This window comes from Protopterus annectens, chromosome 4.part1 (genome assembly GCF_019279795.1).
Source record: "Protopterus annectens isolate FY-2018-M chromosome 4.part1, PAN1.0, whole genome shotgun sequence".
In the NCBI taxonomy this organism is placed as follows: domain Eukaryota; kingdom Metazoa; phylum Chordata; order Ceratodontiformes; family Protopteridae; genus Protopterus; species Protopterus annectens.
In genome coordinates this window covers 106,663,581-106,680,901 of record NC_056734.1, presented here as the reverse complement: position 1 = coordinate 106,680,901, position 17,321 = coordinate 106,663,581, and the positions used below count along the sequence as shown (strand labels likewise).

The following is a 17,321-nucleotide window of genomic DNA, read 5'->3' as shown; positions in this document are numbered from 1 at the left end:
TTCTCTCATGCTCAGAATTGTAAAAGAAGTAGCCCTGAAGCAGGCTATTTTTTTACTGGTGTTCTTTCCAAACATCCAGAATAAAGGGGAAAGTGTCCTGCAGTCCTTAGATGTTCACAGGCAACTCAGATGCTACTTGGATGGGACTGAGGACAAGAGAAAGTCGGGTCAATTGTTTGCAGCTTTTGTTGAAAATAAAAAAAGATAATTTGTTTTGAAACAAGCAGTTTCCAAACGGATAGCTTATTGTGTTGTTTTCTGCCACAACATTTAAAAGAGAAGGTCAGAGTTAAGCTAAAAAAAATAAATGTTGGTTTGCCATCTGTACACCAGATAGATGAGGACATCTGAATCTGTAGTGAAAGTAATACCAGGCCTGCAGAGGAGGAGGGCTGGTTAGCTCTGAAATTCTGTCCAGATGCCAGACCTTAACCTGTGGCAGACTTCCTTAAGATGATGACTGCAACAGTGGCCAAATGTCTACAATTATATTAAGTTAACACAGCTGTACTTTTCTGTTGTGTTACCCTAGAACCACTACCTTTTCACAGTGGTTAGCTGATTTCTGGAATGAAGCAATCCTCAATTTGGCAGACAAATTGAAGTTTGTCTGTCTTTTTATTACCCATGTGATATTAATACATGATGTGATAGTCTTTGCTAAGCAAGTTCCAGTCCCCTCAAACATATTAGAGCTTGGTTTTCATAACTAGAGATGCACATTCGAGTATGAGGATGCTGCCGTAAGTAAAATTGCCGTTGTAGTCAGTTGCATCCCTCACAACCTGCAAACATTGGGGATAGGAACAAAGGCTCTTGAAAAGTAGGTACATCAAGCTAAAAATCTGGACACGTGATTAGCATAAAATTTGTCTACCAAATCACATAACTCAACACTTCTATTTGGAATGTGGGTATTAGTCAGAAAGTAATTATAAAACAGAGACTGACAGAAAATAATGGAAAAATATAAGCACATTATCAAAGAAACGTAAATTTTGTAGACTTTAATGAACTGAATTGCAAAATCCTTCCATACAAAGACATTTATTTTTGCTTTAGGAAAAAAGAAGATGTAAGGTGTGTGTGCCTCTTTCTTTAAATGATTGTTGGCACTAGTATGTTAGTTATGTAGTGTGGTTTCCTTTGTACTAGACTGCTACAAAAATCACGTGCAATAAGGGAGATTCAGAAAATTGCATGGAGGGGTAAATCAAGCTTGAAGATAGGGCATTCCTCCAAAACTAGGGACATGCTTTGTTAAGGGTAAATTGGGCCTGAAAATAGACACATGCCTCAAAATAGGGACATTTGAGAGATGTGGTTATTGAGATCAGTGACTTAAATTATTGAGATCAGTGACTTAAATTAAACAGTCTTGTCAGATAGTTTATAGTTGGAGCAGATGTCACCTCACCATGCATTTCCTACTCATTTTCTGCAAACAGATGTGAAATAAGACTACACAAAGATTCAAGCAGTTTGTTATTTGAAATATGTAGATTTGATTGTACATAATAAGTATGAAAAATAGTTTAAGATTTGTTAAGAATGAAACCTTTTGAAGTTCACCATCCTTGAAATAGGCACTCTAATGGGGGGGACATACTGTTATATTTTTGGCATTTTAAAACATTTAACTACACCAGTTTTCTCTTGTAGCTGTAAACTGCAGAATAGCTGGAACAGACAGTCCGTATATTTGCTTAATTTCTGAAGTCAACCTTCTGACCTGTTTTTGTTTCCAAAATTTTACAATCTGTTAACCTAATAGTAAGAAAAGGAATATCAACTGCCTTACTAATTTCCTATATTGCATTAAGTAGAACCCATGCATTTGCTAATTCTAGTTGACCTTAACAACCATCAACAAAGTTCACTGACTCTTGTTCAGCTAGTATCTTGTTTGAGCCATTAAACGAAAGCAATACACACTGATAGTTTTGAAACTGGATGCTTCTTGAAAATTTAGATTTTTTTGTATTGTCAGTTATTAATTTCATTTGGCAGTTCAAATCACTTTCTTGGAGTAGTGATTATATATTTTTTAAATGCCCAACATACAGATCTACAGGATACTCTGAGGTGATTGTTGTGGTTGGCGGATGTGAACGAGTCGGTGGCTTCAATCTACCCTACACTGAATGTTATGACCCAGTAACAGGGGAGTGGAAATCCTTGGCCAAGTTACCAGAGTTCACAAAATCTGAATATGCTGTGTGTGCTCTAAGAAATGACATTATTGTTTCAGGTACAAAACAAGAGTTCATCTGCGTACTTGTTTGATATGGCTTAGTAATTATGCATGGAATTCTATAATGTTCTGTTTCTATTGTGCTTTGTCATGTAGTATTGTGAGATAGTATCCATGTGCTTATGTCTTTATGGAAAATTCTGCCAGCTGCTTACCTTTCAGTGACATTAAAGCTCGTCTGCCAGTTGCTTTACATGGAAATTTTTCTTTTTTTTTTCTCAAAAGATTTTGTATTGTTGTAACATCAGAAATCATTAAAAAAATGGTTGTACATATTTGAAAGTAACTTCATGGTACAATTTGTGATACTGTTTGCAATTCCTGCATAGGGTTATAGTGCATTATTCCACATAAATTATTTTATTTACTATTGAACTGGTAAGTAAGTAAATATTTACAATCATACCTCTCAACCTCTTAGAACAAGAAATTTGGACAAAGCAATAAATAATACTGGCGCAAAGGTCGAAAAATAGGGACGATTTTTAAATATTGCTCTTACAATCTTTGAAAGTTGATAGAATAACAGGTTTTGCATTAACAATCATTTTTCCAAAGGGTATGAAGTCTGAAACTCAAATGTTTGTCATAATCTTCTCGCTTCAATCTTTAATGATTTGCCACTAATTTGCCAGAAAACTACATTTTTATGAAAAAAACGGGACAAAAATATGAGGCAAAAATCTGGACATTCTGCAAAAATCTGTACAGTTGAGAGGTATGTTTACAATACTCTGGTGTTCTCCATAAATATATATCTGATACTGTCAATTTTTTCATCTCCTCCTCACAGATGGATTACGGATCTGATCATCGGATCCAACTAGGTCATTACTAAGCTCGTGGCAACTAAAGAAGCTGTTGGCCACTCCCTTTACCCATACTGTATCTCTTCCTGTTCCCTCAGATCTTGTTTGCCACTTCACGAAAGACGTGGTCCTTTCTTAGAGCTCTTGGATCATCAGGTAGTATTCTTTAAATTACTGCCTTTTTCTTATTCCTTCTCAACTTTCAGTGTCTTATTGTTGACCTGCTTCTCCCCTTGTTCTAAAAATGTTCATATTTTATTGGCAACTGCTTTTTATTAGGGTACTTATCTCTCTCTCTCTCTCTTTCCCTCCCCTGTAACCGTAACCATTTTTTTAGTACGTTTTTCCCTCATCCCTTACCTTTTTAGGTAACCTTGACTACTATCATTAGTAGTTTACCCTCCCTCTAACCTTTTCTATCTTAACAAAAAAAAAAAATTTCTGCTAACTTTTTATCCCCCCTTTCAGTGCCTGCCTTTTTGTCATGGACAAACACGATAAGCCTGCTGGCTTTAAAAAGTGCTCCAAATGCAGGCATAAAATCCCACTCAGAAATCCTACTCACTGATTCGCACAACTTGCGTGTGTATTGCTTAGGGCCTCTACACTTACAGGAGAACTGCGCTGTTTGCCATTCTTTCAATCACCATGGGTTGATTGAAAGAAGGAATAAACTTATCTTGAAAGGTATGCTTCCCTCTAAATTTCAAGAGGCCATTTCTGCTTCTTCAGTAAAACTGGCCTCTAAATCGGTGTGCTCAATCTAGTCCTGCTTCTTCCCTGTCTGTAAAATCTGCTGATATGGGCAAGAGGAGGCCTTCATTGGCTCCATCAAGAGGAGGCCTTCATCGGCTCCATCAAATACCTCAGAGCCAAAGACAAAAATTTCAAAAGTGGCCTGTAAAGATCTGTCGGGGCCATCGGTGTCGACTGCTGACAAGTCAGATCCAGTATCTTCAGCTTTGGAGTCACTGATAAAGATGAGCTGGATCAATTGGTATCAGATCCAAAAAAGAGTGCCTTTAAGCCTATTACAACTCTTCAGTGGACAAGGTAATCTCCAAACTATGACCCTGTGCCTTTCAGAGTACCGTCACCCTTTTTGTCTAGTGACCTGCGCAGTCCTCAAGAGCATTTGACTCCCAGGTTGTCGGAGCAGTCGATGCATCTCGGGTCTTCTGCGCATTTGAGCTCAGCTCTGGCTTCTACCCAGGGTGAGCTGTCTTCGGAGTTGGAAGAGGCTTCGTCTCACAAGCATGTCCTCTTTCACTCAGAAGCAGTCAGCCTTTGGGGCCTTGGACAGAGTGATAGCTGCCACTGCAACTAAAAGGGTATCTCCCACTTTGGATCCTCAGTCTTGTTTGGATTCCCTGCTTACCTCTTCCGACCAGGACTCTTCTCTAGGAGAGCGAGACCTCAAGCACCAGGATGCCCAGTGGCATCCCCTTTCTCATCAGATACCTCCCTAGTGTCTCCCACTGAGGAGGTTCCTTGAAAGAGACTTTGTAAGAGGAAACATTTGGACTCCACCGAGGAGTCTGCCACTGAAGACACCAGCCTTGATGAAGCAGAAGGATCCCCATGGTCACCTCCTGAGGATGTATCCTTTGGGAAGATTCTAGAAATACTGAAACAGAGAGGCGGCTGGCAGTCCAGTAATCCTTCTCTGGAGGAGTTGGTGTACCTGGCAGATTTTGGTTCTCGCCCGTTTTCCTCCTGGGTGACTCTGCCCACTGATGAGCTCATAGGTATGATCTCTCAGCGGGCGTGGGAGTCCCCAGATTCCATCGAGCCTGTCCCCGGAGACCAAACAAGATAGTTACAGCTCCATCAGATGAAGCCTTCTGGACTAAGAGTGTTGCAGTAGATACCATGGTTGTGATGGCAGAGTCCAAAAAAGAACTCTCGGAGAAGAGTTCTACTATCCACCCTCCTAATAAAGATTCTGGGACAATGGATAGATGCAAGAAGTGTGTTTTCTGTTTAGCAACATTTGCCTTGAGATGGCTGAACTATCTTTCCCATTTTACAAGGTTACAAAGGGATCTGATTAAGGAGTTAATAGATGTCCTGGAAGGAGCAGTAGCTGAGGGGGTATGTGAATGTCCTGGAAGGAGCAGTAGCTAAGGGGGTATGTGAAAAGGTTATCTTCTCAGCTAGCGACCCTACACTCAATAGCTAACTCTTCTATGAGGCTTATTGCATACATAGTCGAAGGGATGAGTAGGGCGGCGGGTTCCGGCATCGCTATGAGGAGGCATGCCTGGATGCGCCTGTGTGACCTTGTGGAGCCCTTTAAGTCTTCCTTTGTCAATGCCCCCTGTGATGGTTCTTCTTTTTTTTGAACCAAAAGTAAAAGATACCCTTTCCGGGTGTGAGAAGGAAGGTAAGACTCTGTCTGCCATGGGCATATGTTTTTTCACCCCCCCCCCCCGAGACCCTACTGTAAAGGTCAGAGAGGAAGCCGGAAGATGTAGTTCAAAAAATCTCAGAGTTCTTACTAAGGACACACATGGAGATTTTTCCCCCAGAGGCAGGGGAAATAATAATAATGGAAGACGCCACCCTAATGGCAGAGGAGGCCCACAAAACCAGGGCTCCCAAAAAACATTTTTGGGAAACCCTTCCAGTGCTCCTGAAAGGAGGCCCAATTGTCCATCTCTGAAGGCAATCGGGGGTCAACTATCCCTGCACTGGAGTGCCTGGCAAAACATAACTTCCGATTTGTGGGTGCAGAAAATTATATCCAGAGGCTGTCACATTCCCTTCAATCAATCACCTTCCCTTATCAACAGCATCCCAGACGTCCCACCCAGTCAAAGGGAGCAAGCAGTTATTCAGGTTCAAAAACTGCTAGAAAAAAAGAGTTATCCAAGAGGTCCCTTCAGACCAGAGAGGATTCAGAGCTTACTCGAGGTCTTTTTTCTTCCAGAGAAAACAGGGAGCTGGAGACTGATTCTGGATCTCAGCAAGCCAAACAAGTCAGTTCGACGCAGCAACTTCCGAATGGTCACGGTTCACTCCATACTCATTGGATCTTCAGGATGCATGCTACCTTATAAAGATGGACAGGTGCTCCAGAAGATACCTACTCTTCCGGTTGGGAGCCAGTCATTTCCAGTTCAGAGCACTGCCCTTTGGTCTCACCACAGCCCCCAGAGTGTTCACAAAATGTATGGCAGTGGTTGTGGCTCACCTGAGATGAGAAGGATTCCGTGTGTTTCCTTATTTAGATGACTGGCTCTTCTCCACCATGACCAGGCATGTACTGTTAAATGCATGGGACTCAGTTCTTCCTCTTTGTGCACAATTGGATATCACAATAAACTACCAAAAATCACATCTGGATCATGTACAGACCTTGGAATTCATTGAAATAGTTTTGGACACTACTCAGATGATTGCCAAACTTCCAACTTCAAGAGTATTAACGATCAGATGACAAACAGGTTGCTTTGTTGCAAGGTAGCAGGACGTCATGTTCTTCAGGCATTAGGGTCAATGGCTGTGGCAGTAGTACTAGTCCCATTAGCCAGATTCCATATGAGAGTTCTGCAGTGGCTTCTAGCTGTCCAGTGGTCGATTCCTCATCATTCCATGTCCCACCAGGTTCTGATAACTAGCACATGCAGAAGATCCCTCTTATGGTGTATGCAATCAGACCAGTTCTTACAAGGCTGACCCTTTGTTCCCCCACAGCCTCAGGCCACACTGACCACGGATGCCTCCCAGATTGGGTAGGGGGTGCATTATCTGGGGAGAACAGTATAAGGAACCTCATCTGCAGATGAGGCAAACCTGCACATTTGTGTCCTGGAAATAAGAGCTGTGCTCTTCACGTTGCAAACATTCCAAACTACTCTTCCTCTAGGAACAGTTGCAGTTCACTCAGTGAACAAGCAAGGGGGAACCAAATCTTACGCTCTGTATCGAGAGGCCCTCCGAATGTGGCAGTGGGCAATCTCCTTCAACCGCTTTCTCATAGCAACACACTTTCCTGGGAGTCCAACATGATAGCGAACAAATTGAGCAGATCCATTCTCATGCCTCAATGAAAGGGTAGAGGAGGGCATTTTCCCCAGATGAGGCCAGCCTTGCTGTGACCTTTTTGCCCCCCCCCCAAGCAACAAATGCAGCAACTATTTTGCCCTGATTCCCTCACAGAGGGAGTCCTCGAGGGATGCTGTCACTCACAAATGGCCCCCTGGTCTACATTATGCCTTCTCCCATTCCCCTTTGTCTCAAAGTCCATTCAGAAAACAAGCAGGTTGAAGAGAACAGTAATCCTCATTGTCCCGTTCTGGCCTTGTCAAATTTGTTTTCCTTTCTCTGGCCTCATCTTCAGAAGAAGCTCTGGATTCGGAAAAGCTTTCCAGAGCTGCTGTCACACGTGACAAAAATGATTCATCCAAACCTCCACAATCTCAAGCTGATGGCTTGGTTTCTCTAGTTCCGTTAATTGTCAGACAGCCCATGCTGTCCTCGCAAGTCAGACATATTTTGTTGTCTTCTCTTAAATTATCTACCCAAAAACTGTACAAAAGTAAATGGAAGAGATTTATAATGTGGGCACTACAGCGTAATGTAGATCCTATCACAGCCTCTGTTCACTTTGTCTTGGATTTTCTGGCTAAGATTTTTAATGAGGGAGCATCTGCCTCCACAGTCAAAGTTCAGTTAGCAGCTCTTTCAGTTTTTCATGTTGGAGAGGATAACTTGTCACTAATTTCCCACAAACATTGCAAAGCCTTCTTAAAAGGGACCCTGTTGTTAAAACCACCTCACAGGGATCCTTCTCCCCCATGGGAACTCAATTTAGTGCTACGTTCTGTTGTGCAGCTGCCCTTTGAACCTGCATCCACCTGTGATATTGTTTCTTTCCTGGAAAACTGTTTTTCTAGTAGCAATCAAATCAGCAAGGAGAATTTCAGAGATCCAAGCCTTATGCTGTCATTCTGTGTACCTGTTTTTTCACAAAGACAGAGTCTCACTGCGTACCAACCTGTCCTTTCTTCGCAAAGTTGTTTCTCAAACCAGTATCAACGAAACCATCCATTTGCCTGTCTTCTTTCCTAACTTTAGAAACAAGGGTGAATATGTTCTATACTTGTTAGATGTACATAGGCAGTTGCGATTCTGCCTACATAGATCCAAAGAGTTTCGCAAGACAAACCAGTTGTTTATTGCTTTTGCAGGCTCTAAGAAAGGTTCATCAGTCTCCAAGATTACCTTATCAAGATGGCTTTCCGATTGCATTTCATTCATTTACACTTCAAAAGGTATTAATCTTCCCAAGCCCGTTCAAGCTCACTAGTGCCATGGCCTCATCTGCTGTTTTTCAAACTAACACTTCCATGGATGACATTTGTGCAGCGGCCACTTGGTCTAACCATCATACCTTTATCTCCCACTATAAGTTGGACATGGTCTCCTAGGGAAGGGCCTCCATAGGTTTGATGGTTCTGAGGAACATTCTCCTTTGAGTCTGCCAGGATATAGCAAGCTGGGGACTCTGTCCCATTCTGTGAGGATGAGATGAAAAAATTGACAATATCAGATGAAGAAGTTATGTACTCACCATAACATTATTGTCGATTTTTTTTCATCTCTGCTCATATTCCCTCCCTCCAGCCCCCGGCCCTGGTGAAGGAGAAGCTTTTATAATTAAGACATATGTTTTTATCAATGTCTGTGCAGAACTGGCCTCTTCAAGCATTTTTCACTCTTTAGTTTTTATCCCTGGGTTTCTTGCCAGTGTGTATTATGACAAACAAGATCTCAGGGAACAGGGAGAGATGTATTGTGGGTAAGGGGAGTGTCTAAGAGCTTGTTTGGCTGCCACAAGCTTAGTAACAGCTGAGTTGGATCCGATGATCAGATCCATAACCCATCTGTGAGCAGAGATGGAAAAAATCGAAAATACAGCTAGAATGTTATGGTGAGTACATAACTTCTTTTTATTCTGTATAAAATACAATATGCTTTATTCATTCATTCATTCTTTCATTTTGTGTGGCACCATTGCAATGCATTACCAAAATTGCTGTCTTGAGTCAGAATTTTTTTTTTTTATTTTGATTTATTTTGCCAACTTTATTCCAATTCCTTTATGATGGACTTCCTGGAGGAGTGAGAGAAAAATCTGTGAATATAGATTCTGTTTTCTTACTATAGTTAATATTGACTAAAAAGGTAGTTTACTTCTGTTTCTGTAAGAATATTATAGAAGATAATATTTTGTAAACTTAAAATTCTCTGTCCATAATGCTTAGCAGATACTTGTATTTGCCCTCAATAAATTCCAGGTTTTCTGCAGTCAACAAAAATATATTCCCAGTCTGCATCTACATTTTTTACATCTCCAACATATACAGCTGGTTTTATTTTTAATTTTTAGCTATTTTATGTGGAGTATAAAATACTGTAAGAATTTTCATGTAAATATTCTGTAAAATAATGAGGTTGTAATGTTCTTTCATTAAAGTAAATTCCATTTTTCAATTTTTAATTGTGTTCAAAAATTATCTACTGAGTATGAGTCTTGTTCTCTTATTTTATATATGTTAGATCATATAGATTTGTTATTATTGCCTGTTTAAGATTTTGCATTTATGTATCCTAATAATTGTAAGTATTCTTTTAGGGTGGATACTAAAACTTTCTTTAAAATGTGTATTATTGTATAGCTTGTTGTTCGGCTTCTATTTGATATATTATATTTTTCTATTATTCTTCTATTATTTTCTCAGTTTTTTAAAAATTGACTCCTTCCATATAATTATATCAAGTTAAGAATTTCATTTGCCTCTGTGATGCCCCTGCACTGGCACAGTAATCAAGGAGCCTCAATCCTCCCCACTAGCACCGGTGAGGGACATGCACACAGTAAAGTACAGTTTCTCTTAAGAGCACACAGAGATCACGGTCAGTCTGGAGCTGTTTTCCCAGATCCCCAATAAGACTCCCCACTGGCACAGCTATAGGGTTCAGATCTCAGCCAAGTGGTCAAGCCAAAACCTCCAGCACCCTCTCTGTCCAACCAGTGCTTCGTGTCCCTGCCCAAGTAGCTCGCACACACGCACACACACACACACACACACACACACACACACTTTGAAATTAGATTTGTATACAGTACACAGACAATGAGATCTGATTTATATACAAATACACAGGCACTCTTGGGGAAGACTGGCACAGGTTCACTAGCTATGCCCCCTTCTGCCCAGACTATAAGGTAGTAATCACTGCCACCAACCACCCTTACTTATCAGCTACTATAAGGCCCTTTCCAATGGGTGACCGATTCTACTGTGCAATGTTACTATTATCCAAACTTTTTAATTGTGGCTGGTTTTTACAAATATTTAAGCTCTTAGTGTAGTTGCATATGTATCTGGGGACACTGTACAGGCCACTCTTGAATAGCATTTGTCTTGCTGAAGATGGATGTGTTCAGATCCAAGACAAGATACAAAATGTACAGACTTTCTCTCTGAGATAGTTCTTAAGTTAATAATACACATTACTGCTGGGTTAGCTAGATTACATCACTATTTGATACCTGCCTCTAGTTCCCAGGCTAAACAGATACCAACAGAATTTAACATTTCTCTGTGAAAAATAACTGGAAGTCATAAAACAATTAACACTTTTACATTTTAAACCTTGTAATTATTTCTGTCTTAAGACAATAGAAAGAAACTGTAGCTGTAGACATTCTATCTTCTTGCTAAAACTGAGAGATAACACAGTCGTAAACAATTTCAGCTTATGTTCTTGAGGGTTTGCAAATTAACTCTGTATGTTCCAGCTACTACTATTAAAACATACATTTGCACAGGCATATAGTTTACATCCATTTCTGTTCTTTCCCAGTAGGGTACACTGTGGTTACATTCTTGAAGCTCAGTACATAGCATACAGTTTACTTACATTTGTAAGACAAGCCTATGGATCATGTTAATATTTACAAATAACATAGGATTATTTACAAAATTCTAGCTAGCTGGGCTGGCAGCCCTCACAGCCTCACATATAACATGTTTTCATGTGCTGTTTCTAATAAATTTGTATTTACTCCCAATTGAAATGTAGCAAATAATCAACTTGTTAAGTTAATCTGTTAGTATGTGTAGGTTTTAATAGTTTTAGTTTATTTTTTAGATATTTGGATTCAGCTAGGATATATTATATCGAAAGTAATATACCGTTAATAGGCAAAACTTGTTGAATGTCACTTCTTCATTTAACCTGGTTATTTTGGATTTATTAACATAACACAGCTGAAAATGTATTTTTCAGTTAGCCTCATGTTGACTGTTCAGCCATTAAATAATAGTTTTAAAACTAGAACCCGTAGCATTGATGTTCATAATATTGGTCACTGCTGCAGAAGCCTTAGTTATGTGGATTATATCCTGCCAATGAAATAACAGCTGTCCAGTTTCCACAGTTTCAGGGCACCTTCCAGGCACCCAAACTGTCAGCAGTTTGAGCTGAGCTCACTAAAAGATAAGTTTGGGTGTGAAGCCCTTCAGAGCTTTACTGCCTCTGAAGAATATGCAGATCTGAGGCTTTTGAAGATCAATGGTCGGCCTCTGTTTTCCTTTGCTGTGCAAATAAGTTCCCTTTGTAGGGAAAAAACTTCCATTTTCTTAATTTTTGTTTATGTTTTATTTTCCTCTCCAGGAAGGTTTTTTAAAAGTTAAGTCTGTTGTGTTTTAACAGACTGTCTCCAGACTGTAACATACTTTGTTTAAATGCAGTGCTCATTTTTCCTGTCAGTTTAAAAGTGGTATAACGTAACTAAAAACAGTTTTTCTGTTGAGAAACGATTTTACTTTTGTGGGCCTGCCATAATATTTTAATGTGTTTTTTGCTGTCTTTTTTGGCAAAAAGTAACTTTTGTGGACTGGTTGTATTTATTGGCAATTGCTGATCGTCTTCTCCAGGAAAGAGGCACCATTTTTAGCTTGACCATGTAACAGAGTACTGGGCCCCACACCACAGTAGGTTCTTCTTCCAGCCACAAAAGGAAAACAATTAAGCAAACAGCCTTTGCCACCACATTTGTCTAGCAATTTGCCTCAGTTGCAGGTGGGTGACTCTGTTGTGGCCAGTTGTACCTCAGACCACTCATCTTTTACCCCGGATTCCTTTGGTGTAGCACTTACAGCCACTATGGACCAAGAGGTTAGCCACATCCTCTGCAGCTGTTAAAGTTCTCTCAGTGGGCAAGGGAGAGACGCTCTTGTTGTTCATGGGAGAGGGAACAGGGAAGGTTTCCCTGTTGTATCAGTATATTGTGCCCATCCTCAGGGAAGCAGTTGCTGCCATTAGTAACACTATTGACCCCATTTTTTTCTGTCAAAGAAAACCAAGCATGAATCTACTTCTCAATTTCCTTTGGATAGGATAAGTTTACTAGGTCTGGCTCAGTGTTTAATTCAGGCTATTGATCCTTCTTGTGAAGTAGTTTCTGGTTAAAGAAAGAGGGATTTCTCCTTTCCTGAAGAGGTGCCAAATTTCGAATCTGAACAGGAAGATACAAGTTTTGTTTTTCTTCAGATTTCTGATTCAGACTCTGTAGAGAGTTCATTTTCTGATTCTCCTTGTGGGGAGGTTTCTCTTTCTCTGAGACTATTGCTACAATGTACCAGTGTTTTCAGTGGGAGAACACTCAGGTTTCTCAGTCCCTCAGAAAATACTATGATTTCATGCAGAAGGGTTTTCTAGAATCTACACCTGTTCTGTCTGCTTTAGAGGACGTGTGTTCTACTGCCTGTAGTTTTCCTGATAGTCAGATAGCTGCCCCTAAAATGGCCAAGAGGATGTATAAAGTTCTTCAGTCATATAAATTTGTATACACTTTTCCCAAATCTGACCTAGCAGCTGTAGCTTTAGTTTATTCCACTGCTGCTAAGTGTTAATCCCAATCCGACTCTTTCTGATAAGGATAGGAAAGTTATTGATAGGTATAGGAAAAAGTATATATTCTGCAACACTGATTTTCAGAATTTTGAATTGTCAGGCTAAGTTTATCCTGAAAAGTTGAGAAAGTATGAGAACTGTTTTATCTACATTTTCTTCTTGTGAGAAAAATATGCTTTATATAATTTAATTTCTTCAATGGCACAGAGTTGGGAAGCCCCCCAGGAAGCTGAAAGTGTGGTTAATTATTGGCTAGAGGCCACAGGAGTCCATTTTCAAGCTTTTTTTTCCTCTGGTGTAAATCAGGCAAGGCTGAGTGAAGTTGCCCCCTAGGCAGCGGTGGTTAGCAGTGTCCTGTATAGTAGCAAAAGCCTAGACAGTAAAATTTTCCCTATAAAGTTAGGATTAGGTCCGAAACCAGTTAAACAGTGTGGCATTGTGCAGAAATAAGCTTAGAGCAGCTAGCTTGTCAATCAAATTGTACTACTATATCCTAGCATTATGTAACATCCTTCCTTAATCCCAAAAAATAGTTTGCACATCTAATAGTGGCGCTGCCATGTCCTAGTGCTATATAACACATCTTGTCCCTAAGCCCAGAAACTACCCTAGCTGACCCCTATTCAAACCTAATCCTTAATTCTAAACAGCCAACCCTGTTAGAGGAGCCAACAACATGGATATGCAATTTCCAAATGTCTCTGTGGCCAGCTTAGTAGCTTTGGGCAAACTAAGGCAATGTAGCAATTGGCTCATATTCTCAGACAAATCATTAAAGAAAATAATATGGTATGTGAGAGATGTAAATACGCAACTTCCTTGGAGACAAAAATCTTGCATACAAATGAGGTTGTCAGGAATACTTACACTATGTCCCTCATACACGCAGCTTACCACACACAGAGATTGTTTTATGCTGAGGCACTTAAAAGAAACCTTCCCAAATCTCAAAGACTTCCAGAGTCACCTAATGACAACACTGTTCCTCAGCAGTCACTAAAGCACACACAAAAGCAACACCAAACATCTCAAATAAACCTGCACACAGTGGTTCCCCAAGACCAAAGTCCATAAGGGAAGCATATACTTTACTTAATACTCTTGTCATTGGGGACTCAATTATGCAACATGCAGATGCCCCACTCACCAGATTAGACAAGAAGATAATGTTTAGTTGCCTCTCTGGAGCCAGGATCCACAGTGTCACCCACACGCTCAAGTTACAGCGCTCCAGGTACCGATATGATTCAGTCATAGTCTGTGTGGATATAAATGCCCTGAGACATATCTCACTGGATTATATGAAGAGAAAGATAATGGAGATCTCGGAACATTTGTCTCAGATGGGTATAAACCTTGCATTAAGCAGCATTCTTCCTTCAATAAGGATGATACCACAGTATTAACTTAAAATGATTTATTTATTTTAATAATTGGCTTAGTTTCTGGTGTCACTCCAGGGGGATCCAGTCTGTCAGCATGGGAGGACATGGGCAGAACACCACATTGCTTTGGTAAGGATGGGCTGCATCTGCCCACTTTTGGATATTGGCTAAAACTTCATCAACTCCCTTAGAACTTTTTTAGGCAGTGCCAAAAATGACAGAACTACAAACCTAGTGAAAAAGTCTGCAAGCAACCTTAAGATGTTACTTATTAATGCTTGGAGCTTTGGAGCTTAAACAAAAAAACTCCACACCCTTCAAGCATTCTTCAGTCTGGAGAATGTAGACATCTGTGCTGTGAACGAGACTTGGTTTAAAGATGTAGAAAGTAATCTTGCAGTGCAGGGGTACAGTGCCTTTCACACATTTAGACCAATAGCAGCACAGCCTGGGTGCAAAGGTAGAGGTGACTCAATCTACAGTAGCAACAAAAAACCTCCAGGTTGGTTAAACAGGATGGCAATATGGAGCTCATCCATGTGTAAATCACCATAGAGAAGATGCCTTACCATATTGTGACTAGTTACAGGTCACCATCTTTGCCCTTAGTGTCTCATGACTCTTACCTAAAGCTACTAGAGGCACTCACCATCCAACCAAACACCTTATTAGTGGGTGAATTTAACTACCCCCTCTATAGACTGGGAAACTTACACTCCCTCAAAACGCTTCTTGGACTTTAACACAAACAGTTTGAAAAGATAATCCATGCTCCAACTAGAGAATCAAACATACAGAATCTGGTACTCACCAGCATGGGAACATCTCCCCATGTCATGTCCTAATTAATAAGGTAGAATCACAAAGCTGTCTTATTTGAAGTAAAAATACAGCTAAATCTTAGCAATTAGGAACTGTTCAGAGTCAAACTGCATCCTGCTAAGTGACAGCTTGTCAAAATTCAAGATTCCCCCGAACCCCCAAGACCACATCTACCTATGAAGATTTATTCAAGGAGTCCCTATACAAACATGAATGGCCGCATAGAGGCTGCCGTACCTACCAGAAGTAAACCTGAAATAAACACCAAAAACAATTCCCTCTGGTGGAATTTTCACCTAAACAGGGTATATAATAAAAGAAGAAAACTCATGGCCAAAATCAGTAAGAGCAACTCCCTTGAAGACAACTGCTTTCTTATACAACTAAAGAAAGAAACTAAGAGGCCTAATTAAGTTCTGCAAGGCCAACTAAGAGGTCATGATAGCTTCACAGGCTAAGGACAGCTACCTTCATCTTCAGCTATGTCCAGAACCTTAGAGGTTGCACACAGTACTGTGCTAAACTGGTGGTGAACAGTACCACCTTCACTGATCAGGATGACATAGCAAATCAACTGGCTTATAAATTCAGCTCACACTTCACCCTCCTCCCCCCACCAAGTTTCACCAGGCATACTTCCTCCAGCTATCCGCGGGGACCAGGTGCTGACATTTGCTAAAGCCAAGAACCCTGCCTCCATGGGTCTCGACAGCATCCCTGGTTGCCTTCCAAACAGTCTAAAACATGACCTACCACTTGAGGCACTCTTCAACTACAGCCTAGAAACAGGCTACATTCCAAGCATACTTCTCAACTGTACAGATGCTCGCTTCCAGATTTTTGCCTCAAATATTTGGTCAATTCCTCATAAAGTCTGTGGTTTTCTGGCAAATCATGGAGGATTGAAGTCACTAAAAATGAACAAATAATGACATATATTTGTGTTTCAGACTTCATATCCTTCAGAAAATGCATGGCGACACAAATCCTGTCATTCTAGCAGATGTATATGTTTATAAGAGCAATATTTAAAATCTATCCCTATTTTTGGATCTTTGTCCCCCATTATATTAAGCTTTGTCCAGATTTATTGATCTAAGAGGTTGAGCAGTATGACCAAGTGAATGGAGGACCTCAGCAGTCATTCCCCTAGACAAGGGCAGACTGTCAACCAACCCAGGGAACCACAGACCAACCAGTCTAATAAGCATACTATGCAAAGCCATGGAACGAATTATAATGGAAATTATAAAGAAGGACATTAGCAGCCTACAAACACTGGACCCAACCCAACCCAGTTTGGCTTTGTTAAGGGAGGGTCATGCCTACTTAACCTGGTGGACTTCTTTGAGAAGGCAGTCTAGGTAATGGAAGTGGGTAAAACTATCCATACTTGTGTATCTTGATGTGAGTAAGACATTTGATGTAATACTCCTCCTAGTCACTGTTGACAAGCTGTCTGAGCTAGGCCTATATCCTTGCATAACTCTCTGTATTTTTGGTTGGCTCACAGACAGTACCAAAGAAGTCAGGATCAGTGAGGCCACCTCCACCAAGTGACTGATAACCAGTGGAGTACCCCAGGTCTCCATGCTGGACCCACTTCTGATGTTCTTCATGTTTCACTGTTGCAGTTATCACACTTGGGTTATCTGCCTGCAGGTATCCCTCAGTCAGCTCGAATACCAGAGTCTTGGGATTTCTGCATCGGAGGCTGTCACCTCTTCCATGACGTCAGGTCGTCAGAGGTATAAAACATGCAGCCGATGCCATTACATCAGTCTTTCTTGCCGTGAAGGAGATCTCTTATAGTTTCCCCCAAGATACCAACATTTTGCAGGTGGGTTTGACATAGACAAATGACTGGTGCCAAAGCTATTACCTAAAACTCAGTATCACAAAATGCATTATAATGCCCTTTGGGAAACCATCAACCCAAGCCAAGTACTCTATCGATAAAGTGCCCCTAAGACTCGACCCAGTTGTAAGAGTAAGCAGTCTGGCCTTTGACCGACAAGTAGCTAAGATAAGAAAATCATTCCATGTCACCCAGTTATAGCAAAGGGTATGGCCTCCAGATCTAAAGAAGGTATAGTACCACTCTACTTGGCCCTTATC

General features: G+C 40.6%; 1 protein-coding gene across 1 annotated transcript in view; it reads left to right on the top strand.

Annotated features, from left to right (window-relative positions):
- KLHL24 (kelch like family member 24) overlaps positions 1-17,321 on the top strand; it is a 330,366-nt gene that overhangs the window by 95,915 nt on the left and 217,130 nt on the right. The window contains exon 3 of the mRNA XM_044070011.1: positions 2,067-2,251. Coding sequence (XP_043925946.1) covers positions 2,067-2,251 — 185 coding nt within the window. The remainder of the gene's footprint in view (positions 1-2,066; positions 2,252-17,321) is intronic.